Here is a 21,950-nt window from a genome sequence, read left to right as displayed (position 1 = left end):
GGTAGTTCACTTCTTTTGGTAGTTCAATTCCGATGTAAGGTCGAGCAAACATAGTGTAGGAGAGGAGCTCCTCCTCATTCTGCTGTAGCATTTCTTGGGGAGGCTTACATCCAGCAGTCGATTGCCATAGGCTATATCTTAAACCCAAATAAGTATTTAATGGTTATTTTATGTTACATATCTCTCTGAAGATACTACGAGTATCTAATTAAATATCCACTGGATACCGATTTTCATAGAAAAAGGTTTGATTGATTGAGAAAAATTAAGTTGGTCTTATAAATACGAAACTAACGATGAAAAGTTCTTTAAAGCTGTTCATAGTGGCGCATTCGAACCTGTAAATTCTTTTATCGGAATACCAAACCCGAGTCAGTATTTCCCGAGTATTTATTTATATCGATTCTATCACTTGTTTCAGTGTACGAAATTCAAAATTATTCCGAATGCTTCAAACCGCAGATGTGTCCCACTGTCGCACCATGTCCCTCTCATCCCACTTGCCCAAACCACCGCTTCCATAGAATGGGACAGCGTTTTATGGTGGTAACTAGAAACGGTAGAAGACATATTCCACACACTCATAGGACCACATTAAAGATGAGTCTACCCTACCGTATGTTACACGGCAAAAGGCGATATACCCCTATCCCAAAAATCCGCAGAGAGAAAATGAAAAAGGAGGCTAGAAGAAAAAACGCGCAAAAATCTAAGATAACAAGTAAAACTCTGAGCAAAAAAGTCAAGGATATTTTGCTGGAAACAATAATTTTGAGAAAGGAGTCGGTCCTAATGAATGGCACGATGTTCATGAAGATCTTCAAGGCGTTTGTTACGAAGACCATGAGATCAAATACAGTGAAACCAAAGACAACAAAGTCTATGAAAACGGGATGTTCAAATTTCAAAACAGGATGCAAGAAAGATTCAGATTTCTTAGAATAGTAATTTTTCTAAAGCACAAATAAAAAGTAAAAGGGAAAACTGCGCTTACATCGTATAAATTGTTTCCCGAGTCCGAATTAATGTCGATTCTATCACTTGTTTCAGTGTACGAAATTCAAAATTATTCCGAATGCTTCAACAAACCGCAGATGTGTCCCACTGCAGCGCCGTGTCCGTCCCATCCCACTTGCCCCAACCACCGCTTCCATAGAATGGGACAACGATTCATGATCGTTACTAGAAACGGTAGAAGACATATTCCACATACTCATAGGACCACATTAAAGATGAGTCTACCCTACCGTATGTTACATGGAAAGAGGCGATATACCCCTATCCCAAAAATCCGCAGAGAGAAAATGAAAAAGGAGGCTAGAAGAAAAAACGCGCAAAAATCTAAGATAACAAGTAAAACTCTGAGCAAGAAAGTCAAGGATATTTTGCTGGAAACAATAATTTTGAGAAAAGAGTCGGTCCTAATGAATGGCACGATGTTCATGAAGATCTTCAAGGCGTTTGTTACGAAGACCATGAGATCAAATACAGTGAAACCAAAGGCAACAAAGTCCATGAAAACGGGATGTTCAGGTTTCAAAACAGGATGCACAAAAGATTCAGATTTCTTAGAAAAGTAATTTTACTAAAAAAAAAGCATTAAAAAAAGTAAAAGGGAAAACAGCGCTTACATCTTATAAATTGTTTCGTGTGACAATAAGTAAAGTATTTACAAGTATAAATTCACATAATGTTCTAAGATGCATGAGTTTTATTTATTTATCTTCCAAATTATTATCTAGCACATAAGTGTATAAAATTACTATACTACTTAATAGGTTTTGTTTACTGTCATAACATAGTAGTAAAATGTTACTAAATACATAAATAAAGACGATAAACTTAACCGAATAATAACACTATATCGTTTTAATAAAATAAATGTATTATGTCTACATATATTGCAGGTATGTTTTTCAGTTTCAAAATGGGCATAATTCTCGTGGCTGGTATTTTATAAATATTTTTTTAAAGTGTTCAGCTATTTTTATGGATTATTTTAACTCTTTGCATTTATTGTTTTAGTTACTGTAACTGCGTATTTTATTGCCCCGTCAATTCAACATTTTATTTCGGCAAGTACTTACCTTCTAGTAATTTAAGTAATGGTTTTTAGAAAGTAACTTCAAATACTAAAGATAACGTAAGTTTTAGGTGCAAGACCCGTGTTATTTGGCAAATACCTGCAACCATACATGGGTTGCTGAATGTGGTTCGGACATATCCCATTCAAGCATACGAATGTTTTTGGACGAATGTGACAGGTTCGAATACAATTGTGACAATAAAAAAGGTTCGTAGCTCGAGAAACGAATACCATTTTATGTCAGTTCGTTGGTTGTATTGAAAGATGTTGTTCATTTCCATTTTAGACTACATTAGAGTAGATATGTCTAAATGTCAGCAGTCTTCTGAATCAACTAAAGAACCAACTGAAACACCGATGACTGATTCTACTACAACTGAGTCACCATCAACTGAAGCAACACCAACCGAGTTGACTACAACTACGCCCAGTACAACTGAATCAACTACAAAAGAGTCAACTACTACAGAGTCGACTACAACAACAACTACAACTGAGTCGACTACAACGCAGCCAACTACTATAGAATCAACTACAACCGAGCCAACGACAACTGAGTCAACCACAACTGAGTCAACCACTACAGAATCAACTACAACCGAGTTAACGACAACTGAGTCAACGACAACTGAGTCAAGCACAACTGAGTCAACTACAACCAAGTCAACTACAACCCAGCCACCCACTACAGAGTTAACTACAACTGAGTCAACTACACCTGAATCTACAACAATTGAATCAACGACTGAAACAACTGTAGTAACTACTTCACCATCAACTGAGCCTTTAACTAAAGCATCATTCACTGACTGCACAAGACCACCAGAAATAGTACAGACTGGATGCAACAATGAAACTACTACAACGAAAACTACTACTTCCACTACAGAACCTACTACTCCTACCACTACTACAGAACCTACAACTACTACTACAGAAAGTACCACTACAACAACAACAACAACTACTACTAGAGAAAGTCCAACTACTACTACTACTACAGAAAGTCCAACTACTACTGATACTACGGTAACAACTAGCCCTAACATCACAGAAACAACTACTCCAAATGCAACAACAGCTACAATGAGCATTTGTAATGACTACCCTAAGGATTGTGATCGACCAGTAACTTGGGAAACGACAGTGGAAGGAGAGACACGGGACTTCTTCCAAATATTAAAAGAACGCTTCGGAAGACGGGCTAGGATGATGAAGTATACCACCCATTGGCCGAAAAACCTGGGACTGTATGTCAGGAACAGAGAAAATGCAGCATTTCTATTCGGTAACCATATTGAGAGACGAAGCGAAAGTCAGTAAATAAATGTGTTATTGAAAAATGATGATTTTTAATTGCCTTATTAAACAGAATGGATTGAAAGCATGAAAGCTTCTTTCTTTTCACTGCTGCAACTTTTATGTAATCAGAACTAAGGATCCACAGCTCGACAATTAATAAAACCAACTAGTGAAGGCCAAGATATCTCTATGTCCGATTTGACCAGCATACTGATCTTTTGGACTTTATCTTCTATCTATGACACTAATTGTTATCTAACGAATAGCTTCATCTCATTTTAAATGTAAATTACGAGTATAATGAGTACTTGTAATATGCAATTTTAATAGAGCAATTCATCACCATTTTAGAGGTTTAAAACGTGAGATCTCAGACAATGATCTTGTAACTTTAGTGCTTAAGATGTCAAGGTACTTAATATTTAATTTTGATAGGAGATAACACCAAGTGAATATTTACTTAAAGAATTGTTTAAATGACAAGGTTAAGAACCTCGAGATTTGTAATTGTGCATTTAAACTCGGATTACTGAATTGAGTTGTAAGGAATGCAGGTATAATAGAGGTGAAACAATAGGTCACAAGGCTTGTTAGTATGAAATCAGGGGTGAGGCATAACTTGTAACAAGTCTTGGGCTATTCTCATGACATTAAAGATTAATAACATAATAAGCTAAATGTGCTTTGTGATCCATTTGAGGTAGTGTTCAAGTAAAATACCATGTCGGAGTACGTAATTTTGAACTGATTTCGTTAAATGTAGAGCATCACAATTTTCCTTGTACACATTGCGTCGACGCAGGTTGTGACATGTTTTCTTAACAATGCATGACTGCAATTACGCTTGGTTTGTGTCAATGTCTTTGCCTTAAATACATGGAGATGTTACCTTAGGGCTTTTTCCTAAACTAATTTATTTTCTGTGAGTAGGCTAGAAAGAAATATTATAAGTACCAAACATATGATTGCATAAACTTTACCATTATTTCGGGACAATAATGTGTCCCAGTACCAGTACATACTGAGTAAAATCAAGGCAAGAAACTCAGTCAACATTATCAAAATATCTTCAACACTTTACAATATTTACATCTATCTATACCGTTATTATTACTTTAACCTTTAGAAACCAAATAATATTTGAGCAGCTAATAAACTTAACACCAGAGATTTAAGATCTTGATTAGATAGAAAAGTTAATAAGCTTTGTTCAATAAAAGCGTCCTAGGCTAAAAGCTTTTCTTTAGTAAAGAAGACTCGGAAAACTAATTTAAAGGAAAGCAGCTATCTTTAGTAATTTTAGAGCTTTATGCAATAAGCTCTCCACGATGAAAGTAGGTCATAATAATAATAATATTATTGAAGTATCTTGTAGCCCTTACATCTAGAACTTTCCACGATTTGTATGTTTAGTTGTGTAAATATTTTTTGTTGGTTTTTCTTCATTTCCAATTTTATCCAGTGTGTACCTACTTAGGTTACTTGATTCACAGTTTGACGCCCGTATTCACAAACATTACTATGAGGTCTCACAGTGCGCGTGGACGCACAGGGTGACACACGAACTCTATTCAAGAGTACTATTCAACGCTGTGCGTTCGAGTTGCTGCTTCACTTAAGCAAGCATCGTTTGTAAATACGGGCGTTAGTCCCTAACCGGTAGGCAGAAGTAATACCTTAGTGGAAGTTGGAGATTATGTTTGATTTACTTATTTGTTTTAAAATAGGCTAGGAAGATAGAACTTTCAATGTGTAGTTTTTCAACAGCCTAGCTACTAAATTATTAAGAGCCAAGAAATTTCACCTACCCGTCTAAAACAGCTTTATAAATTACACGTGGTTGCGGGATAAAATCCCAATGGGAGCACATAGTAGGTATAATTAGGTCCTATATACCTAACGATTAGAACATTTACAGTAAGTATACCTAAACATATACAACTGTTTAAGTAAGTGTGTTTATCGGTTACGGTTAACCTTTCGTAGTAAAGCCCTACGTCGAGAGCGTATAATAAGAGTGGTTGTGACAAAAATACGTTTATTAAAAAGTCTGTAATTTATACAGGGTGTTAGGTAAATGGGTATATGAGCCGACACTAGCCCATGTTAACATGGGCATATAAATGGTATGGTGAAGTCAGAAATTTGATATCATCATTTTAAATTTTTAAATTTTCATACAAAATATTTTTATAAAATCCGATTTGTATGAAAAATAAAATAATTAAAATGAAGATATCAATTTTCTGACTTTACCATACCATTTATATGACCATGTTAACATGGGCTAGTGTCGGCTCATATACCCATTTACCTAACACCCTGTATAGTCATTTTGGGAAAATTGATTTTTCCTTACGATTTCCATGCGAGTATATCCGCATTGAAAAACTAGTCCATAAATTTATTGCTAAGTAATGCGTAAATAAACTGGTCAGGGGAAAGTGAACCTTACCGAGTTGTATTAACAATCACGAGTGCGTTGTTTGTTCGAGTAGAAAATAATCCTCTTCTTAGGGTCAGTTGAGCAACCTTGTTTATACTGAACTTGACCATGAGAAGGTAGTTCTAAATCAATTTGTATACGTCAAGCAATATAGGACCTTGAGTTCTGGGCGGTAGAGCTTATTGAGATTAGTAGAGCCTTATGGGGTATGGAGTCTCGTAGTTATTAGCAAGTACATAGCTTTATTAGGAGCTAAACTGTTATTGTATAGATTGTAAGTACTTCTACTATGTAAAACAGGTCTTTACCTATGAAATTGGCATTTCATCTTCATTATGTTAATATTCATTACCAGTAAGTTTTATATTAAACGAATAGTAGTAAAGGGAATCCTGGATGCGGGCAGCGCAGGACCGTTCATTGTGGAAAACCTTGGGGGAGGCCTTTGTCCAACAGTGGACGTCATTTGGCTGAGACGAACGAAAGGGAATCCTTTACTATTCGTTTCTAAATGTGTAACTTAGAATACATGCTCGTACATTAAATTTTATTGGTGGAGATAGTTAACTCAAGTCTCCCTTTTAAATGAAACATTAAAAAAGTAAAATATTTATTTCTAAAACATTTGAAGACCTCAGTAGGGAGAAGTAAAATTTTTACGTAATAAAATGGACATTTTCGTAAGAATTAATATTTATTTTCCTAAAATAGTTGTCAACCATTGAGGCAAGAGTTCGCCCTCGGCCTTCTTCGTAAACTTTGATGAATGATAAGCATATTTACTATGAGTTCGTGTGTGAGATCACGTTCGCAGTTCATACATTTATTTGTTTACTTAACCTTATTTTAAGCACTAATGAGACTTTGAAATCCTATTTAATCGATATTAAATAATACTTTAAGGCTGATTTGCACCACCTAACTTTGACCGTAACAATAACGATAACCGGTGATTTTTGTATGGAGTTTGACAGATTTTTGACGTTTGTCAAAGTTAAAGTAAGATGGTCAACCCAGCATAAGTTCGAAACCTTTTGGTAAATTCCTTATTTTCCAGCAAGTTGATGTGCTGTTGGCTCTACTTACGGTACTTACCATTCTTCTGAGAACAAAGGTTTTAATAAAGGTACCTAATGGATTAATGTATCGGATAATGGCTCGTAAACTATGCCCGATACGACTGTAGGCATCGTAAAGAAAATATGATTGTGTGAACTCTCTATGATTTTATTATACCAATTTATGTTACTTAATACTTCCTTCCTAGGTATGTTTTACTTATAAAATCGTTCGTTCTGTTGATCAATGGCTGTTCTATGAATGCATACTTAAGTCGTGTAATATCAAAAAGTTTTTTTTTTCACGTTAATCCGAAAAGCCCAGTAAAGAGACAGGCAGAATATTTTGTCTTATCAAAAGCTCAATTGGGGGAAAAATTTAATAAAGGTGGACAGACGACATCATAAAGGTAGCAGGAAAGCCCTGGACGCAGGCCGCTACCAACCGGGAAACATGGAAAGCATTGGGGAGGCCTATGTTCAGCAGTGGACGTCCTATGGCTGAGATGATGATGATGATGAATGCATTTGCAAGACTTTGAACAATGTAATATTCTAACCAGATAGGAAATTCAAAGTAGTTTTACCCTTTTTATGTTCCTTCAAGGAATCGAACCGCCAAGTCGTGATAGTCCAATTCTCTAATGACTGATATAATCTTAAGGAGAGTAAATGTCATACATCTGGATCAAGTAGAACAGGATCCTTACAAATGAAGGTAATACAAAAACAGTATTCATAGCATGTCTTGCGCATCCCATGAATACAAATATCGGTCGATTTTTTGTTGATTATGTCGCAATTACGTACATCTTTTGTTTTGTATGTCACGTTTTACATTCGCAAGAGTAGATTACTTAGGCTGGGTTACACCATCTTACTTAAACTTTAACAAATCAAAATCTATCAAACTCCATACAAAAAACACCGGTTATCGTTAAAGTTAGGTGGGGCAACTCAGTCTTAATTTTTTCTTATTGTGTAAGTAGGAAAAAACTCAATCGAATTATCAAGTTAAGATTATATGAAAAGGCACGTAGAGCAATTCTCTACGAAGTTTTCTGAATGTTACCTAAAGGGAAAACCTTTACAGATAAACTTTATTAATCCATTTAAGTATTTCTTGGAAATAGTTGAGCTTATTTTACTTGATCTAATCCATAAGTACCTAATAAATCTAAAAGCCAAAGGTCACGCTCTTACTCTTACTGACTAGAAATGTCTGAACATTTGAGTTATGAAGCTGAGATGGGCAGGTGCCTATTTTATTATAGTAGATCTCAAAACTCGATTCTATCTCAAGCAAAGATTGATGCTTCTGATTGTTTTTTTATTGACAAAACTGACATACTTTATGGGCTGATTTTTCAATCGTTGGATAACTATTATCCGAAGAATAAGTTTGGCATATTCATACTGACAGTTTCAGTATGGGAAATAAGTCAAAATGACAAGTTTATTCTTCAGTTTAACTCATGATTGAAAAATCAGCCCTAAAACAGATATTTTTAGGAAATCGAGTACTAAATAATAAAACTTAACTAATAATTGTCTTTCTTATCTTACGATGAGATAACTGATACTTAAAATTATAAGAAAATAAAGGCGAATTTCAATATTTGTAATATCAATCACAAGACAGAGTCCATGACTAAGGCTGAGTTGCACCATCTAACTTTGACGTAGCTATAACGATAACCGGTGTTTTTTGTATGGAGTTTGACAGATTTTTGACGTTTGTCAAAGTTAAATGCAATCTAAGTTAGAGCGTTGTTTGATAATACGCACCTTAGCGAGCAGCGACATGATTTGTCATTTTCTTATTTACTTGGCAATTATTCGTTGCATCAATGCCTCGTGTACGTGAAGAAGCCATAGATCTTGCAACAGCCGAGCAATTACTAACATTCCTGAGACGATCGGTTTGCATATCACGTGAGATGACGTTCGACGGTACATCAAGGTAAACATATTATGGCACCTTATGACGGAGGTATTGGTGCGGTTTTGCAACAAAAATTGACTGAATTGCTGAACTTTTTATTATTGAGAGGGTTAAACTGCCCTAAATAGAGTTTTGACTTATAAATAGAAAAGTCACGTGTTTTTGTATTTCTGCAATTTCTCTTTGAAGAGGAAAATGAGTCATTTAACTTTTGAAATTCACAAGAACTCTCTCTCGAAGTGAATTCCCCTGAATAAACATTATGCCTATGACTATTATGTAGGTACGAGTACCTACATTCATATATTTAAGGATTCTCTACACTGCTGGCTTGGTGTCGGCGGCTTTATTTCAAAAGAAACATGTCGACGACTTATACTTTCTATGACTTTTGACAACATGTTAAAAGTCGACGACTCACGTCGGTGAGTCGTCGGATTTGGTGTGTAGACTTACACTCACATTTATTAACTTGCACCTTTAACGTGGAAACAGACGTCACGTAGCGGAAGTACGAGTGTCTGGGCAAGCAAGGCGATCGACTGGTGTAACATTAAGCCTGATTGATGTGTTCAATCTATTCTGCACCACGTACGAGTATTGTAGTGGGTGCAAAGCGATAGCTTAATTGACCTAATTGACAGATAGATGGACAATTGGTAGTAAAGGTTACAGAAGCTATATTTTAAATAATACAATTTTTATGTTATTGTTATTAGTTTTTCTAAACCATTAATATTTGTTTAGAACAGTTTTATATATAAACTATATTTTAACACTTTATAAATGTTAAGCCTAACTAGTTAACTAGTTTAAACATGTCCGTCCTATTAAGACCGATGTCATTATTTTTAAGGTAATTGTTCGTATTGGCCGCTGCGATGCAAGCTTTCCTGCTTAGTGCAGAGACCGCCAGAATAATTTGTACAATGTGACATCTTTTAGTAATAACTACTTTTTTACTTTTTTTTTTTACTTATGTCTGCTTATGTCTATGGGTGTATCACGTACCGACAGATAAAGGTGGTTGCGTGGTGCAGGATACAGGCCACTTCCAATCAGCCAATCTGGAAATCTTTTGGGAATATCTTGGTTCAGCAGTGGACGATAATGATGATTTATCATTACAAGTGCTATACCATCCAAATGGTATGGATGCGAGCGGCGCAGGATCGGTCTTCGTGGAAATCCTTGGGGGAGGCCTTTGTCCAGCAGTGGACGTCTTTCGGCTGAAACGAATGAACGAACGAACCATCCAAATGCCTCTCTATAGACTTCTCACTGTGGAGATCGATGTACATTATTGCGTGTGCCTTTAATTTTATTATAAGTAGCTTATCTATATTATACCAACGCTTCTATAACAGAAAGATAAGTTTACGCGCATTATTAATAGTGATGTCCGTAGGGACATAGATTTTCGTAGAGCATCCTATTAGTTTGCAATACTTACCAACTTTGGGCTTTTTGAAGTTACCTAAACGATATTGCTCAGAATTGATAAAGTCATTACATTTATTTTGGTCATGGTAATTAAGAAACTTCGACTAGGTACTTAAATATTTTTTATACATTATCATTAATATATTTTTATACATATACAGATTTTGGTCTTGTCGAAAAGGTAATTTCGGACACAAAAATATAAACACCGGCAAACCGGAAGCACTAGTATCGTATCCGAGTTAGCAAGGCAAACCACTATTTGAACTTTTGAACGACTGTGATTGATCTTTCAATTAATCATTGAGTAGGTAAGCATCAAATTGGTATTTAGTTATATTATACCTACAATCTACATAGTCTAGGGTAGTCTACGAATCTTTGTGAAATGGAAGATTGTATTTTAGACAAGCAACTTATACTGTGGCTTCATACTTCATGTGCATAGATTTTGGTGACATTGGAAAGATTCCAGCGTTTCCAGCTAAGAAAAGGAAAGAAGGTTTCCCGTTCAAATAGATAATTTAAAAGGTTACATCAAGGTACCAAAAATCAAAGTTCAGCAGTTAATGTATGAAATCGTAACACACATTATATGAACACAGTGAGTATGAATTCATTATTACATAGGTATTTGGTATGAACATGGAAAGCATTGGGGGAGGCCTATGTTCAGCAGTGGACGTTCTATGGCTGAAATGATGATGAAGATTTGGTATGAATAATAGGAGGCGTTGGTATCATGTCCAGCAGTGGACCATTTTATGGCTGAAATGTTGATGATGATCATAATTAATGGATCAGAGATCCTAATAAGGCAAGTATAGGCAAATCATAGGTTTCACAAAAATTAATTGAAATACGATGATATTATCGAATTTTGACCATGAACTCGTTATAAATCGTCGTAATGTCGTCGCTCCAATTTGCGCGACTACATCCGCGATTTTACGACTCAGTCCCGCCCTTTTTCGTTGCAAAAAATCAAGAGAATTCCCAGCTCAGTCCCGGAAGCTGTAGAAGGTTACTAGAGGCTATATATTAGCTTGGAACTGTGCGCGCGCGCATTGCCCCTTCGCGTCTGCGCGGTTGACACATTGACCGTGACTTTAAAAGTAAGTGCAAATGCGTGTAATGGAACGTTCGGTTTTTGAATTTGGAATTGTGTTTTGTTTTTAGATCGCGCGTGTTTTTTTATTATGCCAGTGTATGAGTTATAAAAAGTGTTGTGAATCTGTGGGCATATTAGTGGAAACGGGACGTTAAAATTAGTTATCGATCGAAACCCTCTGTTTTTATAATTTGTGGATTTTAGTTTTTATTTGTTGAGTACTACTGTTTATGGCGTTTGAATAGAAAAAGTGTTTAGATAAACTATTGTGGGACTTTTTAGTAATTACAATGTATTTATGTAGTTTCATTAATATCTAGGTATTTACAATTTTTGGGTGAGATAGCTAAAATATTCTTTGAAGATTTCCTAAAGCTCTACCTATTTGTGAAACATCGGAGAATAAGTTGAAATCTATTGTTAATTCTTCATATAAAACAAAAATACAACACAACGAAATAGTTATATAACTGCTTGTAGAAATAAATAGAGTTCTCATGTCTTAAAATCTCCCAAGATATTGTCTAAGCATTGTTTAAATTTAATGTTCATTGAGAAAATAAACTTAATGGATCATTAAAGAACGGCCTTTTGGTCTCAATAGTCTTTGAACTGCGTAGTTAAGATTTTGTGATGTTTCGTAAGGCAGTGTCAATAAAGTATTGAAGGTTTGCGTTGGAATACTTGCAATTATTTGTCTCTTGACAAATTTTATTACTCAAACAACCACAAATTGTTGGATTTTCGCTACAAATGGTGAACTCTATGTCTGAAGTGTAAGATTGAATGTTCATCAAAGTTTGGCAGATTTAAATAGGTTAAATGGCTCTTGTCTGTAAATATTATCTTGACCTAGTATTATGGGTATGTTTATATTGTTATATTATTTTTTACCCCGGGAAACTTAAAATGTAGAGAATTTTGAAAATTTTCCTACGAAAAGTGACAAGAAAATAGCTTTATTTTTCAAATATATGTTAGAATCGAATCTAGGACCTCTCGGTTGAGACTCGAGAGAGTGCTGGTATATTGCATTAGTCAAAAGACTCATAAGATAGTTTATTTGGGTCAACTGGGAAAACAAACTTTTCTGGGCTTGACTACGAAAAATAATTTAGTGTCTATTTCCAACTCTGTGTCATTAAAGTTTAACTTAAAAATTCAACACATTTTGTGCTGTGTAATTAAAATATAACAAAACACTTGCCAACTTTAGCTGTGCACACACAATTGTATTCTTTTGTTCTGAGCAAATCATTAGTTTGTACAAACAAGTCTTTACTGTATTGTAATGTAATTATGTTGACAGAGACTCTATTTATCCTTTAAGCAAAAATGTGTCAATATGTTTTCGAAAGATCTGAAATCTAGTAGGTACATAAAATATAGCGAAATCTCAATTGGAATTAAAAAAAATGTTTAATTTTTTTTCTTTTACACACTACATACATTAAATTTTGATTTTTGATTTTGAATTTGTTATAGAGATACGTCTCTAAAACCAGTTACTTCTTTACATTAGAAACTGTCCAATAAGATAGAGAAGTAAAAATATTGTATAGAGTTGGTAAAGCACAGATAAACTTAAAATACTCGTATGTCCTTAGTATGTGCAATTTTCAAACTTTGTATCGTTGATTGTACTACCGTACTACTTTACACTAAGGTAGTATACAATCAAATTAAAGGCGACTAAGATACTACTTTTGCGTCTTGAAAAAGATGTTCTTTGTTGTGTATACTTTTGAAAGCATTTACGATGCGGTATAAAAATCAAAATAAACAACTTGAAAACAGGTTTGACTGGCATCAGGAACTAACTAAAGGTCAGCCTAGACTCAAACTGCCTCTTTAACTTGTACTGAGGATATTAAATATCACTATGATATTTAAAACGTTTGACATATCAATTCATATTGCTCATACTCGTATTTCGTTTACTTCTAAGTTAATAAAGTAAACAGAAACAAAAAATCTAAATACTTACCATAATATTTTTCCTGTACAGGTTTCGAATTCTCAACCGCAGAACGCAATTTTCCGTCACACAAACCGCCCAAGCAGTCAATTATATTTTTTTCAATTGATAAATAAATTAATAAAGCAGATTGATAAATTGGTAAAATCTATTCCCCAATATGAAACTTTGGGAAACACAAATTTCTTAATAAGAATGTAGAGTCGGGAACAACTTTAATTATTATCTCGGTTGCAGAACTGAAAGAGATTTTAAAATACATCGTTGATGCTAAAAATACCCCATTCAGTCTAGACGACTATCTTTAAGGCTCATAACAAAAACAATTTTGTCCGGTCGTTTGCAGAGGTTATATTTAGATACCACCCTTATCTTTTCATCGCGTTTAAAAGTTGAAGATAATAGCAGAACTATTTCTATTTCAGAACTCAAAATGTTGCGTCTGCTCGTCGCCACCGCTATTTTCGCGATAGCCCACGCGAGGCCAGGTCTTCTCTTCGCCCAACCCCTACATCCCATAGGGGTTGAGTATGCCCACCCATCAGCACCAGTAGTCCACCCACACCCTGCTGTGGAACTCAACGCGGCAAGCGAAGCCTTACTACCAAGGGAACTGCTGAAGTCCCATGACTTCTATGACAACCCTGCGATAGCTGCAGGTCTGGCCAAAGAGTCCTGGTTCACGAATAAGGAAATGCAGGTGGTGGAGAGAGAGGCTGAAAAGATCCCGCGGGAGAAGATTTACAATATTGTGAAGAATGCTGGGTTCTTGGACCAGCATTAGAAGGTTGGAACATGATCACAATTTAGCTTTGTCGGGTGGAATGATAGAAGAATTACGTCTGTGCTCACTGAAGTACATTCAAAGTCAAACTTATTTTTTAGAGAGACACCATGACATGAAGAAAAAGGACTCGACAAAATAGTTGAAGTGTGTGAAAGTTTTAGTTTAAGAGTGATATCGAACAATTCCTAGGAATAATGTTTTTTTTGGTAAAATCGACGCATTTTTTCTGATGATTTTAATTTATTAACAATCCTGCTGACTTCGAAGGGAAGATGATTTCTACTTTAAAGCGCCGTTACCGCATTTCTAGTATTAACTGTCTCTCTTACTCATGGTAAGATGCCGGTACAAGCAACAATGACAGACGTATCTGAAAATAAGGAAATGGCCTTAGATAGTAGCCCAATATACTATATATTTTAAAGTTTGTTATAAAGACTTATACACGATTCTTGATTGAAGGTCGTTGAGTAAGTCATCCTATTTTTTTTATTTTGATGTTTGTGTGTATGTGTGTTATTGTATTATATTGTTTTCTCATCATAGCATTACCTGTGTTCACTCAAGTAGAAAAATAAATGTTTTGTCTAATAGCAAACCTTAGAATAAGTTTATTATAGAAATTATTTAAGCTTTCCTTTTTGTCAATAGAACTTGCTTCATTAAAGAAAGCTCTATCCTAATTACTACTTAATTGTTTTAATTATATCTTGTCTAGACTAGAACTTAATACATATAATAATTTTAATTGGTGTACATGCTTCAATAATAGTATATTACAATAATATCTCAAGAACGATTATTTTAATTAGATTTTTTGTAAATAACTTCAATAATGTACATTACGTCACCTGGTTTACCTTGTAAGTTGTATTTACCTGTAGTCATAAGGTATTCATAGTAATTTAATTATTATACGTATTTTTGAATACGATTGTCGGTCAATTAAGTTATAAATATGCATGCATCTATGTAAATAAGAAATAAATTAATAAATTATAAATATGCTTAGGCATTTTGAGGTTATAGTTAAACCGGTTTAAACTATTAAGGAATTTATTTAATGTTTTAGAATTAAGATGATACTGTGATCTCGAGCAATAAGTGCGAATCTGTAAGTTATTGCTCAATTGTTGTAAATAATAAAACAAAATGTTTTGATAATTTTGGTTTAATTCACATTCCCTCTGATTGTTCATTGTTTTTGAAAAATGCTACCGAATGTTTTTGTTTTGGAAAGCTTTTCTTTTTACGTTCGTTTTAACGTAAAAATAACGTTATACAATATAATCATTCAAACAGTCATAATAAAATGAAGTTAAAAATAGTAAAGTTACACTTCCATCAGGTGACAGGATTCTTATACCTTATTCTTAGTCTAGAATCTAGACTCTAGATGACGATCACTACAAAACATAATTTACACTAAGTTTTGTTTGTCACAGTCAGCACCAAACTCTGGCTTTTTGAAGCTTCTGCCTCTCTTGCATGTCACCCAACATTCGTGCGATGGTTTCTGGACGAAATCTGAAATATAGAAACAAAGCTGTTGTATTCTGTATCGTTTTAACTGAGGAGTTATCCTTGATCCATAATTTTAAGTTAGGTGTGCTCGCTAGTGGCTGCGTTTAAAAACATGACATTAAATGTATGACAAATTACACAGCGTCCCTAGCGGCTACTTACAAGAACTAAAATCCAGGCCTTTGTCCAGCAGTGGACGTCATTCGGCTAAAACGAACGAATGATAATAAAGGTTCAACGAAAAGAAAAAAAAAACATATTTTTCGTAACAAATTGGATGAAATCTTCCGATAAAAAATCTTTATCCACGAAACAATTACAATTTTGTTTCGCGGGAATAAATCTTCAATCAAACGTCAACATTTTTCATTGTGTCTTATTATTTTTGCTCAATCCCGAATTCCAGTAAACAATACACGTTTAACATCAAAAGGGGATAGTGAAAACATTCCAAGAATTCTAGGATTTCCAATAACATTCAGTAATAGAGCTTATTCACTCTGAATACAGGATGTAAGCGGCAGGTTGGCTTATATGCTGAAATATTAATTTTCAATGACGTCAATATACGTCCAGATGTGTTGCAAGCGTTCATACTTTAAGGGGTTTAATTTAGTACCTACCAAGCACTCATTTATTATTATGATGTAAAATGCAATGCAGCGTTAATTGTTTTTTTTTTTATTGAAAGTACTAAGATCCAAATCTCAGCTGTGATTTATAAAATTATTTGACTTACTGATGTTAGATTTTTCAAATTACTTATTTTACTTATTGATAATTTAATCGTATACACGTACCTACCCTGTAGATTGATGTAAAGCGAGACGTTTTAAATGAATTTTCATCAATTTAAAATTACTGTAAAAATCCCTCAAAATTGATTTTCATCAAAAAAGAATAGCCTGAAAGTACATTTTCACTTTCTATCCATTTGTATCCACCCCGTGTATCGTCTACTCGTGTGGCGCCGGTGTAGGCGGGACCAGCCTACCGAGAGCTCTGACTCAGCTAGGGCCTGTATGTTATTGTATTGTAACTAGATCCTGTGGGGGGTCTAGGTAGACTGGCAGCATGAGGAGCTTTGAAGAGGGCTCGGTAAGCGATACGTCTGAGTCAACAGCTAGCAAAGGGGTTACGCGTCAGTACGAGATTACATAGTCATGAAGAAAATCGGTGTGTTTTATATTTATCCAATTGAAGTTAATAAAAATATATTCAAAATTAATCTTGTTAAATAATATGAAAATGAAATTGAATCCCACGAAAATGAAAATGTTTACGAGTAGCCAAAAAGTTCGCAACACGTCTTTGTTACAATTGGAATAAGGTTGTTGTCAACTTTTTGACCACTTTGACATGAACTATTTGACACTGACTGTAACCACGTAGAGATACAGAAAAAGATATGAGTACTCTTTATAGTATCTAGACCACACAAAACTGACAAATAAAAGAACTCAAAATTAACGTCTTTAGATGGAGGGTCCACTTTCAGCTCGGTTCTAAGTTCTTTCAGATATCTCAGGCCATATCCTCAATGCTCCACGAAAACAATTCAAGATTTTGAAGAAATTCTGTTATTACCTTTTTTACTGTCGCAGTTGAACTCGTGCATGTCGCAGGTGTCGATGAAGGTGCGCATCTCGCCGCAGGAGTCGATGCCGCACACCGGGACCTGGTCGTGGCGGCAGATGTCGGCTATCTTGCACTCTTCAGTCAACTGAAGTCCAGAAAATCATTAATTTATTATTATTTTGCAAGGATAACGGGTGTTTCAGCTCAGGCACGAAAACCTCCCCACAGGATTTCCACAAACAATCGAACCTGATCGCTCGTCCCTTCCGATATCTTCACCAGATAAATAGTCAACCGAATGGGAGAAAGCTAAGAAGGTGAGTTAATGGTCAACAGAGATGGAACTAGAGTCCTTTAAAATTCCAAGACCGATGCCTATGCCAATTGCAGCCCCCTGTCATATCATTAAATTTATTGTCTAAAATCACTGGAATGCTCTCCAGGTACCTACGTAAGGCTTGTACTGAGGCTACAGGACTTAATCAAACCGGCTTAAAAAGCTCCCCAAAGTTATAAATTATAATTTCTAGAATTTTTCTGAAAAATTCAAATGAAGGTCCATTCCTGTACTTATCTGTTTACCTTTGCACTATCCACGTGTGCGTATACGCCTTTTACGGTCCATAAAAACACAAGAGTATATAAAAATATTTGTCCAAACATTGTTGAAAGCTATCTACCAGTATTTAACAGTACATGCACAAAACTGTGTTGATATTGAATATTCGAGCACCGGGCGCACATTCGACTGGGCTTCCATTTGTGTAAATAATAAAATTTCGAGTGACGTCGAAATAAATCCGATAGGTATTTCGATAGAGTTGGAATACCATTTTAGTCCTTATTGTCTTGAGTTATAGGTTGAATTTGTATCATATCTGTTAACAATTGCTCTAAATTGATATGTTACTCTATTTTGTTGCCGTTATTCAAATTGATTTACGTCTCTTTTATTAAGATCTTTATAGAAAATATTTCTTATTTGGTTTATAAATTACAATGAGACTAATTTTAGAAACAATTTGATTTTTCCTTTGTGCTATTTTCAGGTACAATAGCATTTATGTGCCTTTAACCAGACGGTCTTTTCTACACTGTTTGAAACTTTATTTTCGTCGACATTGTTGAAACGAACTTAGCGGACATTTCTATTTTAGGAAAAATATTTAAAGATTGTATTTATTCTTTAAGGGATTCTAATCAATACTATCAAGGTATTACTTGTCCTAAACGCCACAAAGAGAATTTCAGTAAGCCGACTTATTTCATCCTTAAAACGCAGTTCCTCTAGTTCCAAACTAAACACTATTAACGATTGGTCTACTGGGTAATGTCTACGTTCGTAGAGGAAGATTTTTACAGGAATAAAATAAAAACATAATGCAGGCTACAATCTATTGCTAGTTTTCAGGTTGATGTTGCAGTCAGTTCTATACTCCGGCTTCTTGAACGATCGGCCTCTTTTGCAGGTGACCCAGCATTCGTGGATCGGGCGTTGCTTGAAGTCTGTAATAAAAGCAATCAAGATTTATAGGAGATATTAAACTATTTTTTGTCTATGTTATGTGGTCTGAACATCTCTGAAGGACAAGTTCATGAAGCTCATTAGGTTATTGCCTTGAAAGCATCTCTTTAAAGCCTTTACTTACGAGTATTACTGACTGTTTTTGCCTCTCGTTAGAAGCTACAACTCCTATTCAGCTTGACCTTCGATTGAATCCAAACCAGTCAAGTCCAGGAGTTGCAGCGGTGGGAACGAGAGGTGGGAATAGTCCCACTAAAAGCTAAGGTTCAACTTATCCCCAGTAGGATGCACTAAGCGCTTATGTGATCAGTGATCAATATTTAGTTTTCATGTTGTTTTATTTTGTCTTTGTCTAGAAATTGAAATCAAGCTCCAAATAACTCATTTCGAGCCCCTATCCCGCGGTTAATGGGTTCACAATTTCATTCATTAGCTGACGTAAAAAGAGCTAAGGTCACGTTTATCATCATCATCATCATTTCAGCCACAGGACGTCCACTGCTGAACATAGACCTCCCCCAATGATTTCCACATTGGTTGGTAGCGTCATGTATAAAACCTTATGGTTAACCTTTTTTGCTATCACAATTGAACTCGTGCATGTCGCACGTGTCGATGAAGGTGCGCATCTCGCCGCAGGAGTCGATCCCGCACATGGGGACCTTGTCGTGCACGCACAGGTCGGCGATCTTGCACTCTTCTTCGTTCTAAGATGAATTATAAAAGACATACATTTATATTTGTTTCACCGAGATTATTTTGGTAAATTTCTTGCACTCTTTCGTTCGTGAGGTTCTGAGATTCTTCTAAAACCAAGAATTCTGGTAATTTTACTTGCAAATATGAGGAAGGAAGGTATAAGTATTAATGGGTATAATAGGGAAGAGAATGTCAAACGGGAACCACACGCAAAATACGATCTTCGTCTAAAAAGCAATCTAATTGTTATGGATATGTTATTGGTTACCGTTCACCTCTTTAAAAATGTAAAGAATATCAGATGTGGCATTTATAAGTATGTATAAAACTTCGAAGTAGGAATCTTTTACAATTTTTCTCTACTATAAAATGTGGTTTAAGATCTTTATTCTCATTAAAATTATCAACGAATGCGACGACGGTGAAGTACTTACTCGAATAGATTCACTATGACCATTCGCTGACGCCAAGAACGCGTAGATAACTGAAAAAGTCAAATAAACAAATTGTTCCTCCATTCTACATAATTTGACTCTAATTGTAGAAGATACTGAACAGGGACATTTGCATTTTACGTAACTTGGTCTCAGTTCTCTGGAAATTGTAATGGATGGAATGCGAATGCGACAAGTTAGTAAATTCCGTCTATTTCAAACAAAATTTCAAGGAGTAATGTAGCTTCCCTTATAATAGAAACATCTACTTACTCCTACAACCTTTTTAGATGATAATGATGATCATAACTAACATCTGACATCTTGACTGACGCCCGTATTCACAAACATTACTATGAGGTCTCACAGTGCGCGTGGACACGAACCAATCACAGAGCTCTATTCACCGCTGTGAGAACTCAGCAGCAAATCTTTTGCTGCTGAGTTCACTTAAGCAAGCATCGTTTGTTTGTGAATACGGTAAAATACGGTACTTGAATTCAAGCATAGTGTTTGAATACAGTATTTTCAATGGAATAATAAAAAAAAAAAAAAATATCATAAGGTGGGACATGAATCGAAAATCGACGAAATGTTAAGACGAAATGTCTTAACATTTCGTCTGGCAGTTTACTCTGCTACGATGACTATTTTGGTTACTTGTTTGAAATGTTCAAGTGTAAGTTTTGCAACTTCCACTGCATTTTAAAACAGATCACATTCTTAATCCACAATGAGCGAGACCATGGGATTTCACAAGTTTCCCTACAATTCACAAATCTAAGTACAAACGGCAGCACATCAGACCATTTTTATTGCAAAATCGCTCTTGTTACCACTACATTAAGATGCCACAGTGTTTATCTTGATGTGCCGCTGACTGTACAAACTGATTAAAATTCGAAAATCCTTTACCCAGTAAAGTTAACATAATGTTGCGTCATAGTACATTTGCGTCCAATCAAAGTTTGTTCGTTCGATGCTAAACTTTCACGGCAAATATTTGACTACGAGGAAAACATGTTGGAAACGAACCGATATTTTATGGTTATGGAAATTGTATTGCTTCCGAACGGAGTGATTGAAATGTGATTCCTTGCGACAGCGAAATAAAGTTATACATATTTAACGAGCATACTGTACCTAAGCAGTGTGTATTTTAAAGAAGAGATACGGAAGGTTTCTTTGAAATATAATAAATACTTCTGCGTAAGATATACTCGTACATACTTAACTTACTTATCACCGTTTTTCATATTCTTCGTTGGTGGTCAAACACCGCGCTGTTCACACCCAGGCGCTTACCTCGACCTTCGCCAAGTCATTCGTCAGTCATACAATTTACTCTATTACCTATTTTCCATAACAGCTTCGTTCCATCTTTCAGTGCTTTGCAATAAAGTGTACATTTATTATTACAATAAATAAATATCATCTTAATATTATAATATCGTCTACTTAAAGCTTTCCTGTCAGGTGCGTTAGTGTTAAAACGGTTGGCCTATCTTGGTTATTTTTTTTAACATAAAACAACATAAAAACCATATCAAACACTCAGTGTACATAAAAGAAAAGAAATACCAAAATGAGACGGCATTATTTAGCATCGATAGGACTCTTTAGAGATTGTATTTTTTTCAATTGCATTTTATGTATCTTTTCCTATTTGAAAATGCTATGACTGATTTTATACCGGATTATTTCTGCCTGAGTGACTTAGACTGCCTTTGAGCCTTTATGCTGGCTATTTCCGGAATAAAATCCTTTTCTCCAGGAATATGGCGAGCTCTCAAGGGAATAGTGACTGAGTTTCTTGCGCTGCTTCTTCTCAGCACTGGCCCATTTATTGTCCTGAAGCAGTGGTAGGGTTAATACTGGGACGTGTAAAAGTGCTTTTTTAAGCCTATTTACAGAAATAAATGAGTTTTAATGAGTTTTTAGAGTTTTTTAATCTATGTCTCTTTGTGAACAAGTAAAAGTACATTTGCGTCGCGTCTGTATGAATCTAACACTGTTAGATACTACTATGGTATT

The 21,950-nt window shown here is 35.2% G+C and overlaps 4 protein-coding genes across 4 annotated transcripts; 2 read left to right on the top strand and 2 right to left on the bottom strand.

The window, feature by feature from the left end:
• Window positions 1-2,389: 2,389 nt before the first annotated feature.
• Window positions 2,390-3,409, top strand: LOC114357483 (salivary glue protein Sgs-3). The gene is made up of 2 exons (XM_028311099.1): window positions 2,390-2,769; window positions 2,941-3,409. The coding sequence occupies exons 1-2, from the start codon at window positions 2,390-2,392 to the stop codon at window positions 3,407-3,409; spliced, it is 849 nt and encodes a 282-aa protein (XP_028166900.1).
• A 7,941-nt stretch (window positions 3,410-11,350) lies between these two features.
• On the top strand, window positions 11,351-14,510 carry LOC114357491 (uncharacterized). The gene is made up of 2 exons (XM_028311106.1): window positions 11,351-11,395; window positions 13,795-14,510. Exon 2 carries the CDS (start codon window positions 13,803-13,805, stop codon window positions 14,151-14,153), a length of 351 nt encoding a protein of 116 aa, XP_028166907.1. The 5' UTR covers window positions 11,351-11,395; window positions 13,795-13,802; the 3' UTR covers window positions 14,154-14,510.
• An 837-nt stretch (window positions 14,511-15,347) lies between these two features.
• LOC114357494 (uncharacterized) lies at window positions 15,348-18,009 on the bottom strand. Its single transcript, XM_028311110.1, has 3 exons — window positions 17,841-18,009; window positions 17,268-17,403; window positions 15,348-15,683 (listed from the first exon to the last, which is right to left on the bottom strand). Exons 1-3 carry the CDS (start codon window positions 17,919-17,921, stop codon window positions 15,577-15,579), a joined length of 324 nt encoding a protein of 107 aa, XP_028166911.1. The 5' UTR covers window positions 17,922-18,009; the 3' UTR covers window positions 15,348-15,576.
• A 636-nt stretch (window positions 18,010-18,645) lies between these two features.
• Window positions 18,646-20,000, bottom strand: LOC114357482 (uncharacterized). Its single transcript, XM_028311098.1, has 3 exons — window positions 19,917-20,000; window positions 19,355-19,490; window positions 18,646-18,764 (listed from the first exon to the last, which is right to left on the bottom strand). Exons 1-3 carry the CDS (start codon window positions 19,998-20,000, stop codon window positions 18,646-18,648), a joined length of 339 nt encoding a protein of 112 aa, XP_028166899.1.
• Window positions 20,001-21,950: the final 1,950 nt, after the last annotated feature.

This window comes from Ostrinia furnacalis, unplaced genomic scaffold, assembly GCF_004193835.3.
Source record: "Ostrinia furnacalis isolate ACB-3 unplaced genomic scaffold, ASM419383v2 OfSCF3175, whole genome shotgun sequence".
Taxonomy (NCBI): domain Eukaryota; kingdom Metazoa; phylum Arthropoda; class Insecta; order Lepidoptera; family Crambidae; genus Ostrinia; species Ostrinia furnacalis.
This window is presented reverse-complemented; position numbering and strand designations above follow the sequence as displayed.

Bases quoted from the DNA above. Each gene is read 5' to 3' on its own strand.
- LOC114357483 (XM_028311099.1), top strand. From the start codon at position 2,390: ATGTCTAAATGTCAGCAGTCTTCTGAATCAACTAAAGAACCAACTGAA. The intron at 2,770-2,940 runs CACTACAGAGTT...ATGCAACAATGA, and splicing joins TCAACTACAACCCAGCCACC to AACTACTACAACGAAAACTA.
- LOC114357491 (XM_028311106.1), top strand. From the start codon at position 13,803: ATGTTGCGTCTGCTCGTCGCCACCGCTATTTTCGCGATAGCCCACGCG.
- LOC114357494 (XM_028311110.1), bottom strand. From the start codon at position 17,921: ATGTTTGGACAAATATTTTTATATACTCTTGTGTTTTTATGGACCGTA. The intron at 17,404-17,840 runs GTAAACAGATAA...TCTGGACTTCAG, and splicing joins CACACGTGGATAGTGCAAAG to TTGACTGAAGAGTGCAAGAT. The intron at 15,684-17,267 runs GTAATAACAGAA...TCTATATTTCAG, and splicing joins CAACTGCGACAGTAAAAAAG to ATTTCGTCCAGAAACCATCG.
- LOC114357482 (XM_028311098.1), bottom strand. From the start codon at position 20,000: ATGGAGGAACAATTTGTTTATTTGACTTTTTCAGTTATCTACGCGTTC. The intron at 19,491-19,916 runs GTAAGTACTTCA...AATTCATCTTAG, and splicing joins GTCATAGTGAATCTATTCGA to AACGAAGAAGAGTGCAAGAT. The intron at 18,765-19,354 runs GTTAACCATAAG...CTTTTATTACAG, and splicing joins CAATTGTGATAGCAAAAAAG to ACTTCAAGCAACGCCCGATC.